General features: G+C 37.6%; 1 protein-coding gene across 10 annotated transcripts in view; it reads left to right on the plus strand.

Moving 5' to 3' along the window:
* Window positions 1-22,537, plus strand: part of SPAG9 (sperm associated antigen 9) — a 133,496-nt gene that overhangs the window by 86,805 nt on the left and 24,154 nt on the right. For 4 of the 10 annotated variants that reach the window (XM_030294911.1, XM_030294914.1, XM_030294915.1 and 1 more), the window contains 9 exons: window positions 4,346-4,467; window positions 10,956-11,013; window positions 12,012-12,164; window positions 12,599-12,650; window positions 15,561-15,691; window positions 17,967-18,023; window positions 19,037-19,210; window positions 20,304-20,433; window positions 22,319-22,408. In XM_030294911.1, coding sequence (XP_030150771.1) covers window positions 4,346-4,467; window positions 10,956-11,013; window positions 12,012-12,164; window positions 12,599-12,650; window positions 15,561-15,691; window positions 17,967-18,023; window positions 19,037-19,210; window positions 20,304-20,433; window positions 22,319-22,408 — 967 coding nt within the window. Of the gene's footprint in view, window positions 1-4,345; window positions 4,468-9,207; window positions 9,220-10,955; window positions 11,014-12,011; window positions 12,165-12,598; window positions 12,651-15,560; window positions 15,692-17,966; window positions 18,024-18,173; window positions 18,186-19,036; window positions 19,211-20,303; window positions 20,434-22,318; window positions 22,409-22,537 lie in introns of all 10 variants that reach the window. The other 6 variants (XM_030294908.1, XM_030294912.1, XM_030294916.1 and 3 more) reach the window with 3 other exon arrangements.

Here is a 22,537-nt window from a genome sequence, read left to right on the forward strand (position 1 = left end):
GAGAATTCTGGGGTGCCTGGGTGGCTCAGTTGGTTAAGCGTCTGACTTCAGCTCAGGTCATGATCTAGCAGTCCATGAATTCTAGTCGTCCATGAACTCGAGCCCTGTGTCGGGCTCTGTGCTGACAGCTCAGAGCCTGGAGCCTGCTTCAAATTCTATGTCTCCCTCTCTCTGCCCCTCGCCAACTCACGCCTCTGTCTCTCTCTCTCTCAAAAGTAAATAAACATTGGGGCATATATATATATATATATATATATATATATATATATATAGTTTATTTATTTTGAGAGAGAACAAGAATCCCAAGCAGGCTCTGCTCTGTTCAGCACAATGCCTGATGCGGGGCTCAAACTCACAAGCCGTGAGATCATGACTCGAGCCAAAGTTGGACGCTCAACCAACTGAGCCACCCAGGTGCTCCTCATTTAATATAGTTTTAATTGCAACCTTATGAAGTAAATATCTTTATCCCCGTTTAACAGTCAAGGAAGCTCAGAATTGTATAGTAACTTGCCCAAGATTACGAAGTTAGCAAGTGGAGCTGGCATTCAATCTAAGACTCTCTGATTTCAAAAGCTGTGTCCTGTGAAAACATCTTTTCTTTTCTTTTTTTTAATTTAATTTTTTATTTTTTTAAATTTACATCCAAATTAGCATATAGTGCAACAATGATTTCAGGAGTAGGTTCCTTAGTGTCCCTTATCCATTTAGCCCATCCCCCCTCCCACAACCCCTATAATAACCCTCAGTTTGTTCTCCATATTTACGAGTCTCTTCTGTTTTGTCCCCCTCCCTTTTTTATTATTTTTGTTTCCCTTCCCTTATGTTCATCTGTTTTTCTCTTAAAGTCCTCATATGAGTGAAGTCATATGAATTTTGTCTTTCTCTAATTTTGCTTAGCATAATACCCTCCAGTTCCATCCACATATTTGCAAATGGCAAGATTTCATTCTTTTTGTTTGCCCAGTAATACTCCATTGTATGTATATACACCATCTCTTCTTTATCCATTCATCCATCAATGGACATTTGGGCTCTTTCCATACATTTGCTATTGTTGATAGTGCTGCTGTAAACATTGGGGTGCATGTGTCCCTTCGAAACAGCACACCTGTATCCCTTGGATAGATGCCTAGTAGTGCAATTGCTGAGTCGTAGGGTATTTTTAGTTTTTTTGAGGCACCTCCATACTGTTTTCCAGAGTGGCTGCACCAGCTTGCATTCCCAAAAACATCTTTTCCTTACTGTTTATTTAAAGGTGTAAACAATGCAGAGTGTAAAAAGTGAAATTTGCTTTTTATTTGTCCTCTCCTAAGCCTAGGAGATGCTGCTGCTTATAAGCACTTGTGTGCTTTTGTCATTCTGAACCTCTGTAAAAATTAAAAATATTATTTTTATTAGACTCATACATGTATGCAGTATTAAGGTCAAGTGGTAATAATACAAAATTTGAAGGGCAGTAGTAGTCCCTTGCCCCTGCCCACCCCTCATTCCCATTCCCAGTAGGCAGTGTCTCTCTCTTCTTCATTATCTTTTTCTCTCCCCCCCCCCCCCCCCCCTGCCCCAACAAAAGTGGCTCAACTTTTCTGGGGAAACGAACAGGGCGAGGAAGCCTCTCTGTAGGAACTCCCCTTGCTGGGCAGGACTGCCAGGCCCCAGGTCTGTCTAGAAGGCAGGAGAGGAATCAGCGTCATGCCCCCTTTGGTCCGTCCTGGGAGCAGGGATCCAGGCCCTTGCTACTTGGGGCTGAGCTGGGAAACAGCTTTGCCTGTTTTCCCTGGGTCTCCAGCGAGTGTCCATGCTGTGCTCAGAATTGATACCAACCTTCTTGTGGGGCAGGTCAATGTTGAGCTCAACTCTCCCCCAGCATGTTGAGCCCCAATTGACCTCACTAGAGCGGCCTTCACAGGTTGTCCATGGAGAACTTGGGCTTCGGCACAGCTGAGGCTGTGGTGTGGCGGCAGCCACATCTTAGTTCTCTTTTGCCATTTTTCTTCAGGTATCGGAATCACATCCTTATGGTTCTCTTCCTTGCTCCTTCTGTTTCTCGGCTGAGATTCTGTGAGAAAATTAAGTCCTAATGCCCCAGGGCATCCCTTGTGCTAATGAATTAGCTACACTCCTGTGCATCTAGAATGGAGACAACAGTCACTCAAATCACTTTCTGTGTTCTGTGGATCAAATGAGGAACCTGATTTTATTTTATTTTTGTAATTAAAAATTGTTTTTAAATCTTTATTTTTTTTTTTTTTTGACAGAGAGAGACAGAGACAGAGAGTGAGAGCAGGGGAGGAACAGAGAGAGGGAGACACAGGAATCTGAAGCAGGCTCCAGGCTCTGAGCTGTCAGCACAGAGCCCGAAATGGGGCTTGAACCCATGAACAGTGAGTTCATGACGTGAGCTGAAGTCGGATGCTTAACTGACTGAGCCACCCAGGTGCCCAAGGAACCAGATTTAAAAACGCTAATACTAGCTGTTGGCTTTACAGTGAAAGATGACAAGGATAGCTCCTTAAATCACCATCCTTCCTTTCATCCTCCCAATATAATCTGTCTCTGTGTTTGTTAAATTAACATTCATTATTTAAATCATCATGACTATATAAATACTGATCACAGCTTAGCCACAGAATATACTGATTACATTTACTTTCTTTTACAACTTTGTTTTTCTGGACTCAGTAAAACCCTAGTGGGATTTTGTTTTGTTTGCTTAGGCTTAGGTTAGTAGCAGGGCGGGGGCAGAGAGACGGAGAGAGAATCTTAAGCAGACTCCATGTCGACATGGGGCTCAATCTCATGACCTTGAGATCAGGATCTGAACCAAAAGCAAGAGTTCTCTGGGGGCGGGGGGGAGGTGTCACTGTTCTGGAGGATTGGACCTCACTGTCATAGGGTTTCTTGTGCTTTCGTCCCATCCTTCTGTTTTAGGCTCCCCCTTGCATGCACCTGTCTATAGATTGCTGGTTCCTTCAATTCCTGGGCTTCTCAGAGGTTCTAGCAACGTGCTGTGTTCATTCCTCCCTAAACCCCAGTGGCTTATCAGATTTTTCTGGTCTGTCAAATCAGTTTCTGTTACTGGCCTGTTTTCTATCTTAACAGAATTTTGTTCACATTTCGTCTGCTGAAATTTCTTTATCTATTTTCTATGTCCTATTGGGTGACAAATGACTATGTCTGGTCCACCAAGTTTAACTAGAAATCCTGTGCAGGATAGTGTTAGTGCACACACAAACATTTCCCCATTTCCTTCCATATTCCTGCAATAAAGGGCTTATATATACACTGTTTTGTAACTTGCTTTAAAAAAACAAAAACAAAAAGCACCTCTATATAATGGGCTTCTTTAGTTTGTAAAGCTCTACTTTGATGTTTTTAACTATAAAGTTAAAAGTCTTTAACTTTTATGTATATCCATAACTTACCTCTGTCCTGTTAATGATCAGTTAGGTCATTTCAATTTTAGCTACTATAGGAATGCTACTCTGATCATCCTTTTACATTTGTAATTTCCTTCTTATGACAGGGGTTTTTTAATGATTTTTTTAGACATTGGCTTTTTGGGTCAGTGGGTATTTATATTATAAATTTTAATAGATTCTGTAATTTCCCTTAAAAGAAAAATAAAACGGCCATGCCAAGTTATACCCAGATAACATATAACACGGTAGTTAACATCATGCATTCTGAAACCTGACTGTCTAGGTTTGAATCCTGCCTCTTTCTCTCATTTGCTGGACAATCTTGGCAAGTTCCTAAATCTCTTTAGTTTCTTCTTCTATAAAATTGGGATGATAGCACCTCCTTTATAGAGTAGGTGCGAGGATTCAGTAAGGCATTCTTGGTAAGGCACTTATACAGTGCCAGATGCCACGCAGAACAGTGCTCTGTTGGCTGTCATTCTGTATTTTCATTGTGTATTTTTGTTTTGTTCTTTTGTTTTCTTTTGTTATAAATGTTTATTTTTTATTTTGAGAGAGAGAGAATGCTGTTGTGGGGGGGGGGGTGTGGGGGGGCGTACAGAGGGAGAGGGAGAATCCCAAGCATACTCCATGCTATCAGCACAGAGCCCAGCGTGGGGCTTGATCCCACGACTGTGAGATCCCGAGCTGAAATTAAAGTCAGACGCTCAACCAACTGAGCCACCGAGGCACCCCTCTTCAGTCATTGTATCTGTGAAATTTGATGAGAATTTCTTAGGAAACCTTTCAGAAATCTTTTGAAATTATGTTTTGTATTAAATATAAATTTAATAGGCAATTACTTGCCTATTGTATTCATTTTACACTGTTGACAACGTCTTTGTAACATTTGTTGATTTGTTTGTGTTGTTTTTGTTGCATAGCACTCCCACCAAAGGCATAGAGAACAAAGCTTTTGATCGCAATACAGAATCTCTCTTTGAAGAACTGTCTTCAGCTGGCTCAGGCCTAATTGGAGATGTGGATGAAGGAGCGGATTTACTAGGTATGATAGCTTATCTGAAGAAGTATCATACTGTTTTAAAATAGATTTTAAATGATTTAATTGAACATTACTTTAAAATGTCCTCAACGTGTCAGTAGCACACAGTGATTGCACTTTCAGGTAATTAATAGGAAAGTATTCTTTGAGGTTATGAAAATTTTAAATGAAAGCATCTTTGCATGTGGATATCTCTCAAATTGAATTGCATTTAAATTTGTATTTTGAAATTCACATAGCACATTTATTGAGTCTGTGCTATATTCCAAGAACAATATACACATAAGGAGCACAGTGGGGTGTGTGTGTGTGTGTGTGTGTGTGTGTGTGTGTGTGTGGTTTGTGTATAGACTGATAGACAGTTCCTGGCTTAAGTACATTTCTTTTCTTTTCTTTTTTTTTTTTTTTTTTTTTAATATTACTGATTTGGGGGAGAGTGCAGGTGGGGGAGGGCAGCGAGAGGGGGCCAGAGGATCCAAATCATGACCTGAGCCGAAGTCGGGTGCTCAACTGACAGCCACTCAGGTGCCCCTTAAGTAGATTTCCTTAAATTCTGTTGACTTTAATTAAGTAAGAATATATAATACTTGTTTTTTTTCTGAGATTTCACAGAATATTCTGTTTTAGCTTTATGGGATGTAATCAGTTTGAGTTTGTGTTGTTGAAGAACACCTGGTTTGAAAAGAATAGCTCTTTCAGTATTTAGCTCTTTCAGTACTTATCTGGTGACCTTTGCCAAATGGCTTATCCTCTCCCAATCTTAGTTTCTTACTATGAAATGAAGGAACTGGATTCTTGTCAAAGATTGAGCCAGCTGTGGCTCACTGGCCCAAATCCAGCTCCTCTCCTGTGTGTATGAATAAAACTTTATTAGAACACAGCCACTATCATTTGTTTATTTATTATGTGTAGTTGCTTTGGACCCAACAGCAGTTCAGTAGTCTGTAACAGAGATCATATGGCTTACAAAGACAAAAGAGTCACCATCTGACCCTTTACATAAAGAATGTGTAGACTCCTGCTCTAGGTGATCGATAAAGTTTCTTTTAATGATAATTATGAGATTCTGAGTTAATGTCAGTAGCTTTGATGTACCCTTCTTATAATTTAAAACCTTACAGAAATTGAAAATCTTACCATATTAAAACCTATGCCTTTGGAATAGATACTGGTCTCTAAAAAAGTTTTTGTATCTATTAGTGTAATTATAATAAAGACTATATAGTGTTCTCAAAAGGTGCTCTTTGTTAGTTCTTGTGAATATAGAATGGGATTGCTTGTGTTAATTTGTGTTAAATTTATTGATTACCATTATGTCCTCAAAAGTTTGAAGTATTTTTGAAGGAAATGTAAGTTGTGTCTAAATGGAGCTCACAGTCTATTTCACAAGGGAGATTGAAAGTTTATCATAAATAAAACTATTCTCAGTTAGTCATAGATTTCCACTGTTAAAGTCTAAGTAAAAGATTGGAAGCAGTTGAATGAGTTTGCATTTCTCAAGGAGGGCTAAAGAGTAATTCTTAAGGAACATTCCATTTTTTAACATTTAAATTTACACTGTAACTTTAGTTAACATTTAATTATGCATAAAAAGTTCTGTTTAGGAAACTGAGTCCCTGGCAAAATTGAAGGGTATATGCAAAAAATGTTAGAAAGAAGAATTTTTAAGTGTTTATTATATACAGTAAGATTCACCCTTTATGGTGAATTTTTTGAGTTTTGACAAATGGGCACAATTTATAATCACCAGCAGAATCAATATACCCCCCAAAATTCTTTCATGCTGCTCTTTGTATTTAACCAGAGTGAAGCACTTTTTTTTTTTTTTAAGTTTGTTCATTTTTTTTGAGAGAGAGAGAAAGAGAGAAAATGAGGAAGCAGAGGAAGGGCAGAGAGAGAGGGAGAGAGGAACCCAAGCAGGCTCCATGCAGGCAGCGCAGAGCCTGATGCGAGGCTCCAACTCACTAACAGTGAGATCATGACTTGAGGTGAAATCAAGAGTCAGGTGCTTAACCGACTGAGCCCCCCCAGGTGCCCCATGAATGAAGTGCTTTTTTAATGTATACTCTTTATTACTTCATAATCTAATATTGAATAATGTAATTTTGAGGTTAGTGGTTCCAAAGTTAACTTTTTGGAAAGAGTTAAGAAGCCACATAGTATTTAGAGATAATTGTGGTCTTTTAAATCAGATGAAAGCTTCCACTCTTTAAGTCAGAAAATTAAGCATAATGAATAGGTTAACAGCAAAATCCTGTTAACTCTGGTTTCCTTTCTACTTTGAAAGTAAGAAATAGACTGTAAACTAGTGTCTTTTCCCTTTTTCAGATACTGATATATTTTTCTCTAGAATGTTCCAGATTAGAAGATTTTACTCTATTACCTTAAGTGTAGTGACTCATGCTTACATGAATACCTTGTGGTCAAAGATGGTAAATGAAATTTCCAAGTCATACATGTGTTCCCTGGCTTCTCTTCTGTACAGATCTGTGATAGCAATTGAAGTGTAATACTAAATGGAAGATAGTGAAACTAACAAAATTGTTTCCCAAAGTTCTTTAATTGACTTGGGGTTGATAAATAAGTACAATAGTCCATTTCTGTGATTCATTATTCATTTTCTTAATTACTATATTGTAGAACTCTTTTCTTGTTCAAGGATATAAATTTTCGCAGTCATTATGCCTATACTCATCATTTAGAATATTTTTTTCTGATTTTAATTTAAAAGAGGCACCTCCCCCCACCCCCGTTTGTCCTTATCCTTTGACTTTATTTTCATCAGTTCTTTTTCTATTCACTTTAGTCATGTATTCTCTATGACCACTTTCTAGAACTTGGAAATCATACATCCTACTGTTGGGATTTTCTTTCTCTTGTTATCTTCTATATTTTCAACTTTACTGTCTTTACTTCTTCTATTCTCATTTAAGCATGTTCAGATCTTTTCCATTTAAAAATCAAAGTACTACCCTCTTCTGACCCTATACCTTCAGCACCTTTCCACCCAATCACTCACTTTCTTTGCATTTCTGCTTTATGCAGCAGTATCAGCGAGGTATCTCCCAGATGCTTGTGATACATCAGTGAACAAGCGGACTTTTTGAATGTGTAGCTACTTTAATTGGCAGGATCTCCCTTTTCCCACTCGCACCTCTTCTGCAGTCTGTGTGGACATTCTTCCCTGCACTCTCCTTGCCTGAAACAGCCTTCTTGTTTGCTATATCCAGCGGTTCCTTCTGGTTCCATCTACATTCTTTCATATGACTTCTCAGGTAGCATTTGTCTTTAACACCATCTTTGCTGAATTTCTGTGATAACAGACTTTCCTGCATTCTTTCCCGCCTCTTTTCTTTTTCAGTCTTCTTTACAGGATCCTCTTCTCTCCCCACCTTTCAGATATCAGTGCCCCAGGCATGCTTCTTTGCGAAATCTTATTTGCTCTTGTTTCTTGGCTTTCATAGAAAAGTGCTCCACAGTTTTTATCTCCTTCTAAGATCTTTTTCTAGAGCCCCAGACTGTTACTTCCAGGCAGCCCACAAGACACCTCTAAGATGATTTATAGGGCTTTACACTTGATGTGCCTAAAGCTCAGTTCATCATTCGTTGTCCTGTTCCTCAAGGCTATTCCTACCCCAGCGTGTACTGTCTCAGTGAATGAATGAGCTCAGTGTCCACTCAGTTCTCCATTCAGGATCTCTCCTGCTTCCTTGAGAACCAATCACCAAAGCTTGTTTACTCCCTTTCTTTAAAAAAAAAAAAAAAAAAAAAAAAATCTATATATCTATGTCTTTCTATATCCCCTTGCATATCCTCTTGTTGGAATTCTGCTTTGATCCCCTAGTTAAAGCTCCATTGTCCATGAAATGTATTCTCATGGACCTCACTTTCTTCGATGTGCCACACTTTGTTCTTTACTATAATTGTATACACACTCCTTTCCCTGGGGCTCTAAGCTCTGTGTGGCCAAGACAACTCTGTCCTTTGCTCACTAGTGAGTCTTTAGCACACAGCACAGCAGTTTAGTGAATGGATTGCTACGTAGTTCTATTAGTTTTATTTCACCTCTAAATCTGTGATTCTTTCACCTTTTAGAATTAGAACTCCTTTATGGGAGAATTTGTAAGAAAGCAGTGTACTTTTGGGAAAATGCATGTATAGGTAGACAAAATTGTGCATACTTTCTCAAGGGATTAACAGATCATTTGGAGGCCCAGCTATGGACGTAGCTTGAGGATTGGTGCTAACATCCAAGGGAGACTTCTATGATTTACAAAACTGCCAGGTAGTTGTTTGCTTGTTTTTTAATAGGTAAAGTTGGCAAATATGTTAGATCTACGTTTATGTTTGGTTGAAGCCTTGAATAGAAATGGGGCCACTTCAAGTTATGTTTTCCTTATAGTTAAGAGTTAGTTTTTATCAGTACATTTCAAAATGAAAATTTTGCACAATCCTATTGACCACATATTAAATTTATACACTAGATTTTGAGAGAACTCTTCCTGAGAATGTGTAAACTTTAGAAACTACATTATCAGATATGATTCCCATATGGTACATATTTCAAGATTTTTTCTTATTTATAATATTTACATTGTGTTCAGCTAATGGTTGGTTTCTCTACATCTTTTAAATTTTATTGTCTCCTTTCTCTCATTTTGAAACAAATGAGCATAGATCTTGCTTTCTGAAAACAATCTAATTGTGATTCTCATTCATTTTTCTCTTGGGCTGCTTACCCAGGGGAATATTCTGGTGTGTATGCTTTTAAATACTTTAATATTACTGCTTTTTAAGCTAGGTGTTCTTGGCTGCTATCCTCATGTAATGCTTTCTCATCATTTTTTTCTGCTCAACTATTTTTTTTTTTTTTTGCCTTCCATATGTTTTCAGCTTTTATGCTTATCTCCCTACATGCTTGAGAGTTTATAGCAAACACAGTCATTACATAAGCTTTTTTCAACCAATCTAAACCCTATTTCTTCTGACTGTAAAGCTTTATTGGAAGTTAACATTAGTGTTTAAAGCACATATTTCAGCAGTATCTTGCCAAAATTCATTTTGGAATTGGAATCTGGAAACTTTTTTAGTTTGTCTTTATTTTCACTTTTTGAAGAATATATAGATGATTAAATAAGCTACTGTTTCTGACATTTAATTCTTCATGGTAGAAGTACCCTGATCTTTGAGAGTATTTGAGATAATTAGAATAGACAAAATATGAGTTCCGTATATGTAAGCATTGAATTTTTAGCATTCCTAAGTTGGTTTTGTTTTAAATAATCTTTAAGTCATTAGAAATACTACTCTTAAAAAAATTATTTAAAGAAAAAATAATTCCTTTTCCTTATGTAGTTTTCTTTAGAAATATTTCTTTAGGATATTTCCCTTCTGTTTTTCTGGGTTGTGTGAATATTACTTCTTCCGCTGAATGTGTATTTTCCAGCATTAGCTGGGTTAAGTGAGTGATGGGTCTTTTGTTTTGCTTTGTTTTGCTTTTTTGATTTGGTAACTTTTTGAGATACATTCCCTAGTGTGTTGTTTTATTTCTTCAGTTTCTTATAATTAGCAAATTAAATAACTTTCTTCTCCCTAAAGATCATTGCATTGGATCTTGCATTGAATGCTCTATCTGCCAACCTTACAGTCCTCGTTAAATTATTAAACAGGATTCTGTAAAGTAATAACTGAACATTATCATTTCAGAGGTGGCACTTGGAGGGAAACTTTATATTATTGATGTGGGGTTTTCATTCTAATCCGTTTTCATTGTGTAAAAGAATTGGTAAAACATATCAAAGAGCATCCATATAAATGAAGGAAATCATCTTAATTTCTGTCTTTTGCACATCATTATGCATTAAATCATAACACTGTGATTCCAGATGTATTTCATATCATGCATAAAACTTTACAGATTAATAATCTTTTTTCATGCTGTTTCTTACATAAAACATTTCTTGTTCTTTGTTTTCGCTTTACATGGAATGCATGGGCTTTAAGACCATAATTTCTTTGGTAAGGTTTCATCTGCATTGGGGTTCCGTCTTTCTTTGGCTTTGTTTCTGCCAGTTCTCTCTTAGTAAGACCTAATTTTTAGGCAAAAGCCTACAATATCAGCAGTGATTTGGAAATGATTTTTGATCTGTATTAATGCTTACTCTTTTTTTTTTCTCTAAGTACTGCTACTTTTTAGAATATTTGGCAGAAAAGTCTTAATCATTTTGAAATACTATCTATGAGAAACAAAATATAGACTAACAGTTACAAAGAATTGGCTAACAAAATCTTTAGCTTTGTTTTGTGATCGATAATTATAATTTTATAACCTACACAAGTAGATATATCAAATGAAATTATAGACAAAATAAGGTTACTAAAGGACAGGTAAAATTTATAAATTAAAATTTGAGCCTATAGTTTACTATAATACAAGTTTATGTAATTTTTGATAATGTGTTTTGAGAGTTCTTATTTTATTGTTTTGGTAGGAATGGGTCGTGAAGTTGAGAATCTTATATTAGAAAATACACAACTGTTGGAAACCAAGTAAGTATATATCCAAAATTATAACAAGAAGCACAAGATACTGAATTTTCTCATCTGAGTCAGTGACCCTTGTTCAAATTAACACAGCATGCAGCTGCAGGCTCGCTACCCTATCTCGTTCCCCTTCTGAAATGGGTGATGGGACTTACTTTCACTGATGGATATGTTTTGTTTGCTCTGGTTTTTGCAGAAATATTTTTCATCTCCTTTCCATTCAACAAGTGTGCATGCCTTTCTCTTAACCTTCTGCATATGTCCTATGCTTTTTTTGCTCCTTCCCTTGGAATGCCCATTTTCTTACCTTTTTCCTCTGGGGTGTCTTTATTTCTGCATACATGTTTCGATGTATACCCAGGCCACCTTTTCAGAGCTCTCCTCCATAATTGGAGGTTTTCAGGGATAATTTTGGGGGTCTTAGGCCCTCAGACATATTGGGCTCAGGCAGGTTCTGAGTCATGGGGCAAAGCAGACCGTGGCCCTTTGTTAATTTGCTGTGTCAGAGCATCTTTGGAACACCCAGGTATATCCAAAATAGAATGCAGTTAGAGGCACTATACCTACCTGTACCCAAAAGATCTATATGTTAGATTTTTTTCCAGTTTTTTTTTTCTTTAGACTTTTTTTCCTCATCAATTAGTAAAGGTAAATTCAAGGATAAACCTTACTTTATTGATTAGGTAATATTTTTTTTCAGAACTTAACAGTACACGTATGGATGATGCCATTTTGTAAAAATTTAATCTTAGTTAATTCTGTCATTTTCATTAGTTGGTGATCTGCCTTGCTTTATCCGTGTATTCTTCAATAAGTGAGAAGAGTAAAAACTTAGATGGTTGCTCTGTGTTTTTTAATCTTTATTTACAAATGGCACCACATGGAATATCTCTAAGTATTCAATTATTCAGCTTTGGTTGTATAATTACTTGAGTCTGTAAGAGAATAAGCTGAAAGACAGAAAGAGTATTTGTAATGATACACTCGAAATACGTGTTTCTTAGAAATGCTCTGAATGTAGTGAAGAATGATTTGATAGCAAAGGTGGATGAGCTGACCTGTGAGAAAGATGTGCTACAAGGGGAGCTGGAGGCTGTGAAACAGGCCAAACTGAAGCTGGAGGAAAAGAACAAGGAGCTGGAGGAAGAGCTTAGGAAGTAAGTTTTCTCTGGAATCTTCTGAACCCACCTGTCTTTGCCGGTATACCACAGAGGGGCCCAGGCGTCACCCCGAGACGGGTACCAGCTGCCTGGGAAAAGGCCGCTGTGCCGTGAGCCTGCCCCTCCTCTCACCCCGTGATACCACGATCACATTCTGGGTCTGTCATGATGTGAAAAAAGTTAGTAGAACCATTCTAAAATCTGCTAGTAAAGAAATTAGCAATAGTCATTATTTTCCTTCACCCCACTTTCTTCGACACCGGTTTTTTCCCTGAGAACAGTGCTACATCAGTGTTGCCCTAAGTGAAAGCAGCTAAATACTCTGGAAAGAGACAGATAATCACTTAGTGTTGATTAACATTTGTGACCTACTCTTTTATTCCTTGAAAAGATGAGTGCAACTCAAATAACATGTTCCGTTTTTCCCCTAGAGCTCGCGCAGAAGCTGAAGATGCACGGCAAAAAGCAAAAGACGATGATGATGTAGGTTTACAATCTTGGACTGTTTTTCTTACCACATTTTGGTATTTCAAGAAAATCTTGTGGGGCGCCTGGGTGGCTCAGTCGGTTAAGTGTCCGACTTCAGCTCAGGTCATGATCTCGAGGTCCGTGAGTTCGAGCCCGCGTCGGGCTCTGTGCTGACAGCTCAGAGCCTGGAGCCTGCTTCCAATTCTGTGTCTCCCTCTCTCTCTCTGACCCTCCCCCCCATTCATGTTCTGTCTCTCTCTGTCTCAAAAATAAACGTTAAAAAAAAAAAAAAGAAAATCTTGTTAATCTTTAGATATAGCATTATAAAAAGAAAGTCGGGGGGCATCTGGGTGGCTCAGTCGGTTAAGTGCCCGACTCAGTTCAGCTCAGGTCATGATCTCACAGTTTGTCAGATCGAGCCCCCCATCTGGCTTAGCGCTGACAGCATGGAGCCTGCTTGGGATCTTCCCTCTCCCTCTCTCTCTGCCCCTCCCCTGCTGGCTTGTACCTGCGTGTGCATGCTCTCTCTCAAAATAAAAGTAAACTTAAAAAGAGAAGAAAAGAGATGGTCTGTTTGTGGTCTTGAATAGGATAGCTCGTGTTCCCACATGGTATCCAGGTGCTGAGCTTTCTGGCGACCTGTGGTGTGCTTATTTTTTCCTGTGGCTCTGTGCCTTGACCTGCATTTGCATGTTCAAGCTCAAGGACCAGTTGAAACATTTTGGGATTTATTATTGTTTGTTTTGTCTCAAATTTTGAATTTGAAATATGAAAGCTTAATAATAAAAGTTGTTTAATAGTATTAAACAAAAAGATGAGCTCTAGAACTTTCATAGGAGGCAATCAGCTTATATTGTTTTCAACATATGCAAATTCAAAAGACTGAATATGAGTTTCTTGCCAGTATAATTAGCATACTAGTAATTCTTATGGCTTCTAGATTATTATTCCTATAACAGGTATCTGCTGGTCAAGCATCAGCCTTGAGATATGTGGGTGCCCTGTAGAAGATGCTTAATTGATGCCCCTTTAGTCTCACTTTTTGTTTATAAATTTTTTTTCTTTTTTTTTCTTTTCTGAGAGACAGAGAGGGGCAGAGGGAAAGGGAGAGAGAATCTTAAGCAGGCCCCATGCCCAGTGCAAAGCCCGATGCGGGGCTTTTCTCACAACCCTGTGAGATCATGACCTGAGCCAAAACCAAGAGTTGGACACTTAACCAACTGAACTACACAGGTGCCCCTAATATGTAATACTTGATACATACCAAAAATATACATAACACATGTAAGTTATGAAACATAATAAATTAACATAAGGACCCCACCGCCTAACCTAAGAACTAGAACATTATCAAACAGTGAAGATACCCTGTGCTCCCCCCTTTCAGAGGAGACCACTGTCCTATATTTATCATTTTCTTACCTTTGGGGAAAAAAAAAAGAATTTTATCAGAGCGCCTTCCTGGCTCAGTCAGTAGAGTGTGTGATTCTTGATCTTAGGGTCATGAGTTCAAGCCCCATGTTGGGCATAGTAGAACTAACATAAAAATATATTTAAAAAAATTTTTTTTATCATATCATGCATATATGTATCACTACAAAATATGGTTCAATTTTCATTGTTTTTTATTTCATAGTTGAAGATTTACTTGTTATTTATTTTGAGAGAGAGAGTGTGTGCACGAACACAGGGAAAGAGCGGGGCGGGGGGTAGAGAATCCCAAGCAGGTTCCTTGCTGTCAGAGCAGAGCCTGATGTGGGGCTTGAGCTCACAAACCATGAAATCATGACCTGAGCCGAAACCAAGAGTCAGATGGCTAACCGAATGAGCCACCCAGGTGCCCTAAGATTTACTTCTTTTGCTCAGTATTATGTTTTTGAGATCACTTGTGTTACCGTATAATGCTATAAGTTTTGCATGTTCACTGCTTTATATATATCCCATTGTATGAATATATTACAATTTAAGTATCTGCTTTCCTATTAATGTATATTTAGGTGATTTTCAGCTTTTTACAACACCACAAACAATGTTGTGAACAGTCTAGTACAAGTCTTCTGCGAGGGTAGATAACCCTTGTAGTGTGGTTACCATGTTGCAGATTCGAAGTCCTTTCATCATCTGCTGTTTGACTTCTGTTTAAAGGAGAGGACAAAGTAGGAGACTCCTGAGTGCTAAGCTCAGCCTCTTTCTTAACTTTTCCACCCTTTCCGTTTTGATCCCCAGTGTGTATACTCTGCTCAGCAAAACAGAAACCCTGTAGTTAAACCAACTTTCCTCCCCAGAAGAGCATTTAGGAATTACAGTAGAAGGAAGTTGACTTGAGCATGCCTTCTTGGGACTTAACCACAGTTACATCCTTTCCTCTCTTTAAGAAGAATTCTAGTTAATACACTTGTTGTATTTCTGTTGGTGCTTTAGTGACTCTTAGAGTTGGGCACCTCGGTAATCTAACTAGGCTGTAAACTTACTGTCTGTGCTAGCCTTGGATATGTATATGATGGGTAGTCTGAGGTAAACAACCCCTTTCAGAACTAAATTGTAAAAATTGCTGAATAATTAGCATTTGTTGTAGAACATCAACTGAAAATAATGTTATTAGAGGAACATTTCCAGGCGAGCTTGTTAAGTCTATATAGATATATTTTGTTAATCTTTTTTGGTTGTAGTTCAAAATCTACACTGTTCTTTGCATTTTCCTTATGGTATATTCAAATATCTCTATTTTCAGAAATTAAATTGTATACCTTTCTTCATCATAGGTAATTATTTAAATCTCTCTATTGATTTTATTTTTAGAAATTATTTCTCTTTAAATGATCCAGTAGATTAGAAATTAAGAAATGTTTCAAAGCTTTAAGTTTAACATAACACCAAAACAGACATAGGCTCCCAGAGTGATCTGCAGTGTTCTTTTCGTTACAGAGTGATATTCCCACAGCCCAGAGGAAGCGGTTTACTAGAGTAGAAATGGCCCGTGTTCTAATGGAGAGAAACCAGTATAAAGAGAGATTGATGGAGCTTCAGGAAGCTGTTCGATGGACAGAGATGATTCGGTGAGAAATGCCTCTTGGTGTTTTTCTAGTATTGTTTCCTAGGTTTGAACATTCCTTCACTCAGAACTAGAGTCTTGCCTTGGGGATCCAAACCTCTTACTCTGTTTACTAGGAGATACCTTTTTTTTTTTTTTAATTAACTTGGATTTTTACAGAAGTTTACTTATTTTGAGAGAGAGAGAGATCGCGCAGCCACAAGTGCACAAACGTGGGAGGGAGTGAGAGAGAGAAAGAGACAGGATCCCAAGCAGGGTCCCACGCTGTCAGATCATGACCTGAGCCAAAACCAAGATGCTTAACCTACTGCGCCACCCAGGCACCCCACTAGGAGATACTTTCTAAAGTAACACTAGGAATTAGGAACAGAATGTGATCAAAGTGGGTGCCTTTTGAGCAAAGGGCCCTTGGCAAATGTTCCTATGACCTCTAAAAGGTAATTGTTATTACTTATGAATGGTGGTCATTTTTCAAAAGAATATAGAAATTGACAACTACTTTTGCAATAATGTCAGGAAAAGATAAAAATTTCTTGTGCCAAACAGGAAACTAAGTCATTTTTCTCAGTGTCTTTCTGGAAAATACTCTTGTCTGGTTTTCCCTCCTTTCTGACTATTCATGCAAAATGTACCTTCTGTTGACATCTTTGTTGGTTGGATCTTAGATCACACCTAGTGCTGCCATCTTATGGTCATACTTAGTAACAGTGTTCCTTACTTAATTTTTTTTTTTTTTTTTAACATTTATTCATTTTTGAGAAACCGACAGAGTGCAAGCAGGGGAGAGGCAGAGAGAAGGAGAACACAGAATCCAAAGCAGGTTTCAGGCTCCAAACTGTCAGCACAGAACCTGATGCGGGGCTCGAACTCACGAGCTGTGAGATCGTGACCTGAGCTGAAGTTGGACACTTAACCAACTGAGCCACTCAGGCACTCCGCCCATATTTTTGAGTTTAGATTCCCATGTCAGATTTACCAATAACAGTACATATACACCAATACATCATATTAAAGTTTATAAGCATATTTTTTAACCTCCAACTTTTACTTGTTTGTGATTACATTATTTAACAGTTTATACATCTTTTACCAATGTCGTACTAGAATGAAAGTACTTTGAATAGCACATTGACAATTTGCTAAAATTGTAATTGCTTATAGCTGCTAACAAGGAAGGAGATCAGAATTTGATCTTCATTAATTGGTCAAAGAAACTGATGTACTAAGAAGCTTGTTCTTAACTCTCACATTTAATGGATATTAAATAAATAATGGATAAATGTTTTAAAAATTGAGGTATATAGACAGGTTCTACTTTTCATGGCTATTTTTTTTTCATTTTTTTAAATGTTTATTTATTTTTGACACAGAGAGAGAGGGAGAGGCAGAGTGCAAGTGGGGAGGGGCAGAGAGAGAGACACACACACACACACAGAATCAGAAGCAGGCTCCAGGCTCTGAGCTGTCAGCACAGAGCCCGACATAGGGCTCGAACCCACGAACTGTGAGATCATGACCTGAGCCGAAGTCGGACACTTAACCAACTGAGCCACCCAGGCGCCCCATCATTGCTATTTTTAATTCTAACAGCCATGTGGTGTTCCACAAAAGAAATGGTAGCTCACTTTTAACTTTTTCATTGAATTAAAAGATGTTTTAAATTCAGTCCTTTAAAAAACCGTGAAAACTGAACTCTGATAGTGAAAGCAGAATCCTTACCACCTTACTAAATTGGTATGGAGTGCCAAATTTCTGAAATTTTCTTGAACTACCAGTTTATCCCCATCTCTGGTGATCTTTTCAGTAATGGGAAAGTTTTAGTCCTGTGAAAAATGACACATCAGAACAGTAAAGTTACAAGTTATTTTATGAGAACTTAGAGCATGAGATGATAGAGACCTTTATGTCAAGATAAGGATTTAGGATTTATAAGACAGTATTTTGACATAAGGGAGAATTGGAGGATATCTCTTCAATAAAAAATTTTAAATATTAACATTCAGGCATGTTAGCTGCCTGTTTAGCACAGATAACAGTCTTGTCACTGTTAGCAGACTGGACTCTTGATGAAGGGATGGTGTTTTATTTATCTTAGTTGTATTAGCCTTTACAGGTTGACTGACAGTTGATAGGTCAAAGCAACTACTTACTGAATTTAATTGCTGATTCTCCTTTGTGTATTTCATGAACTTCTTGGGTCCTCTGTTCTTCAGATAGAAAGCTAGAACACCTAACTGATAAAACATTTTTTCTTTCTTTGTTTTTCTTTTCAAATGTAGTGCATCAAGAGAAAATCCAGCCATGCAGGAAAAAAAAAGGTCAAGCATTTGGCAGTTGTAAGTATCCAAAAACACATAAAGATATCAGAGAGCACTTTGAAACAAGAAGATTACAGTCAGAATTTTTTTAAGTGTGATTTTATGTCTTCTTTCTTTTTAAAATTTGGAGTATATGGCTAAACTGTACTTCTTCTTTTTAATATGTAGCATGCCAGCTCGGTAAGGCTATTCTTGAGGACAAAACATATGCTATCGTAAGCTGCATCATGTTGGTTGTGCATTTGGTGGAATCTTCTGCTAAATTAAATAAAAACTATGGAAATTATTCATAGAGTTGGTAATTACCTGGATCCTCAGTGAATAAGTTAACGTGGATTCGCTGGTTCTGTGATTGTTATGGAACTTGACAAAGTAAAGCTTAGAAATTTAGTGTCTGTAGGTTTGAGAAGTGTGTATATTTGTGTGTTTTGGACTTGAATTATGTTCCTGCCAGAAGTACTGTGCATTTACTATGCTTAAAACATCCATTTTTTGGTGAATCTGCTGTTTATTGGAAGTGTTCATTCTTTTCAGTGGATGTGAAGGTAGATCTATGATTTGAGCTTAATAGAAATATGTATAAGATGTTAAAATGGCAATATGTGTTCCAGTGCTTTCTTACTATTTTTAGAATTGGCAAACTAAGCTTCTGTTCAAATCTTGCAGCCATAACCTCGCTATTTAACCACTACTCACCAAGTAGGAGCTAGGAACCATCTTACTTTATTTCTTTATTACAGGAAGTTCCCTGTACTTAAGACTTTCTTCCTTTCATTATGTGAATTGCTAATTGAAGAACAAGGGTCTGCCATTTTAAGCAATAGTTTCTCTTTACTGAATGTGAGTTTGGCTGTGAGTGAGTTAATTGCTAAGTAGTATATGACTACAAAAATCTTTCTGCCAGTTTCTAACTCATTGCCTTGTAAAAGCATTCTAACTTGTGGAAAGTTATGGACTGTTTCTCACAGTGCATGTAATAAGGCTCTTACTGTCTCTCACTCACTCTCTCTCACTCTCACTTTTTTCTTTAGTTTCAGCCGACTTTTTAGCTCCTCAAGTAATACTGCTAAGAAACCTGAACCACCTGTTAATTTGAAGTACAATGCACCCACCTCTCATGTTACTCCTTCTGTCAAGAAAAGAAGCAGCACCTTATCTCAGCTCCCTGGGGATAAGTCCAAAGCCTTTGATTTCCTTAGCGAAGAGTAAGTATTTTCCAGACTTGTGCTTATGCTCTAAAAATAAGTTAACAGTTAAGATATTCTTGCCGCTTATCAGATCAGCTATAAGGTTCACAATAAGTCTATAAAGAAACCATTTTTGTAATGTGGCTGCGTACCTTTAAGTAAATTACTTGTAGTCAATATCTTTTATGAAAATTGCATGTCAGGGCTTTCATAAACAGAGAATTGCTTTAAAATGTCTCCTTGGTGCTGGTATAACAACACTGACAAATATCAGTAGAGTTAAAGGCCTATATGAGCCTATATCCTGGATGTTTGAACATTTCCTTTGGTGTCACAAGTAGCTGAATTTCTCTCCTGACTCTACTACTCCTTAGGTCCATGACCTTGGACAAGCTAACCTCTCCGAGCCCCAGTGTCCCTGCCTGTAAAATGAGTATGATAACCTGGCTCAGGGACACTAGGGTTAAATTATATAGTGCTTTATATATAAAGTGTCTGGCACACAGATCAGTTAACTACCACCTACACAGCAAATCACCTCACAAAAATTTAAATAGCCCAAAGAAAGACCAACTATTTTCAGGATGGTTTTCTTTGTTATTTTACTCCATCGTTCACAAGCTTATCCAGTCAGTTTGCACTTTTGTCTTCGGAAACAAATTAATGGGGCCCAGAAATGAACCTTTTATTATCTTCCTAAGACCATATTGATTTGTTGATCTTCAGTCACTTCTAGTACATTCCCAGGCATTATAAAATTCTCAGTAAACGTTTGTTGAATGAACAAAAAAGGGAGGAACTAAAGATATTTAAGAATTTTTCCCTTTCATATGGCCAAAATCTGAAACCTGATAGAAATCCGATGGCTGATGTTTAAACATAATAAAACAGACTGCTTGCTAATCTGTTAAAGCTTGAACGCTGTACCCCCCGCAAAACTTTAAAAAGACCAGCTTTAGGATAATACTTCTTAAGGCAGAAGTCTGAAGTAAACTCTTCTGAAATTATGTAATTTTTTGGTTGTTATTTTTGCTCTCTTAGTGGGAAGGGGGAGAGATGCTGTTGTTATTGTATCCCCTTAATTAAAAAGGGATATTTCTTTTCCTTTTAGAACTGAAGCTAGTTTAGCCTCACGCAGAGAACAGAAGAGAGAACAGTATCGCCAGGTAAAGGCACACGTCCAGAAGGAAGATGGTAGAGTGCAGGCTTTTGGCTGGAGTCTGCCTCAAAAGTACAAACAGGTAACATGTGAACACGGTAAGAGCCTCTAGTGGAAATGCAAGGGGAGAGGAGTGTCCCTGGGCACGAAGGAATTGAAATACAGGTCTCAAAACCTGCTCATTTCAAGTTCATTGATTTGGCACACATTTAGAGAAGGGTTCAGGGTAGTGGTTCTCAGGCTGTTTTCTGGAGCCCCAGAGCCCAAAAGAAGTGCCTGAGTCGGTGAGGAGGGAGAGGGTCAACAGGAGGTTTCTCAAGTGTGTGGGACTTGAGGTATCCTGCTAGTTTGTTTCTTGTGTTTTTGTTTTGTTTTGTTTTTAGTGAAGTATAGTCAACATATAGCATTATATTAGTTTCAGGTATACAACATAATAATTTGATGTTTTTGTATATTTTGCAATGATCACCACAATAAGTCTAGTTAATAGTTAACATCCATCACTGAACGTGGTCTCAGATTTTTTTTCTTGCAGTGAGAACTTTAAAGATTCCTCTCTTAGCAACTTTAAATGTGCAATACAGTATTATTAATTATAGTTGTCGTGCTGTACATTACATCCCCATGACTTATTTTATAACTGGGAGTTTGCACTTTTTGACCGCCTTTATGAACCACTTCACCTACTTCTCACCCTGCCTCTAGCAGCCACCAGTTTATTCTCTGTATTTGAGCTTTGTATGTTTAAGATTCCACATATGAGTGAGATCATATGGTATTTGTCTTTCTCTGTCTGAATTTATTTCACTTACCATAATGCCCTTAAGTTCCATCCATGTTGTCACGAATGGCAAGATACCATTTTGGCTAGATAATATTCCATTGTATTTGTATATCATATTTCCTTTCTATGTTCTTTTATCGATGGACACTTAGGTTGTTTCCATGTCTTGGCTGCTGTAAATAATGCTGCGGTGAGCATAGAGATCCATATATCTTTTCAAGTTAATGTTTTTGTTTTCTCCAGATAAATACCCAGAAGTGGAATTGCTGCATTGTATGGTAGTTCTGTTTTTAATTTTTTTTTGTAAGTAATCTTTGTGCCCAACGCAGGGCTTAAACTCACGACCCCGAGATCAAGAGTCACATACTCTACTGGCTGAGCCAGCCAGGCACCCCTATTTTTAATTTTTTGAGGAACCTCCATCCTATTTTCCACGGTGGCTACACCAATTTACATTCCCACCTACAGAGGCACAAGGGTTCCCCTTTCTCCACATCCTTGCCAACACTTGTTATTTCTTGTCTTTTTGATAATAGCAATTGTGGTGTGAAGTGATATCTCACTGTGGTTTTGATTTGCATTTCCCTGGTGATTAATGATGCTGAGCATCTTTTCATGTACCTGTTAGCTGTCTGTATGTCTTCTTTGGAAAAATGTTTATTCAGATCATCTGCCCATTTTTTAATCCAATTTGGGCGGGGAGCTATTGAGTTTAATGAGTATCGTGCCCTATTTCAGTATTTGAAGATTTCATTTTTTAAAAAAACACATCTATTTTTTAGAAGTTTTAAGAAACCATTGTCATGGAGCCTTTCAGACTATTGATGTAAAACTCAGTTCACTTCTACAGGAACTTGTCTGCTTCCATATTTCCTCCGCTCAAAGACTCAGCACATGTGTACACATGCACACACATACATGCTCCTGAACACACATACGCACGAACATGTTCATGAATTAGTGTATCTCTTATGAGCTCCCATAGTATCTTGTTTATTGTTTCTAATTGCCACTTGATGACTTTCTGCTTATTTTTCAAATAAGAATAACAAAATTAACTTGAACTTGATTTCAAAGAATAAATATGTACTATCAGGGCTTGCTCATGGCTCAGTGGTTCTGTGAATTCACTTTTGATGAGGCTTACCAATGTGTCTTTTTCTCTCCTCTTCCTAATTATTAGGTAACCAATGGCCAAGGGGAAAATAAGATGAAAAATCTACCTGTGCCTGTCTATCTCAGACCCCTAGATGAAAAAGATACATCCATGAAGGTAGATTAATTTTGGAGTTAAAGAAAATATTTCTTAAGTTCTGGGTGGATTTTTCCCCCTAAAACCAAGAAAGCTTAAATTCTACTTCTGTGAGTGAGGTTATTGTTTCTTTTGTAGTTTTAAACTGGG

This window comes from Lynx canadensis, chromosome E1 (genome assembly GCF_007474595.2).
Source record: "Lynx canadensis isolate LIC74 chromosome E1, mLynCan4.pri.v2, whole genome shotgun sequence".
NCBI lineage: Eukaryota > Metazoa > Chordata > Mammalia > Carnivora > Felidae > Lynx > Lynx canadensis.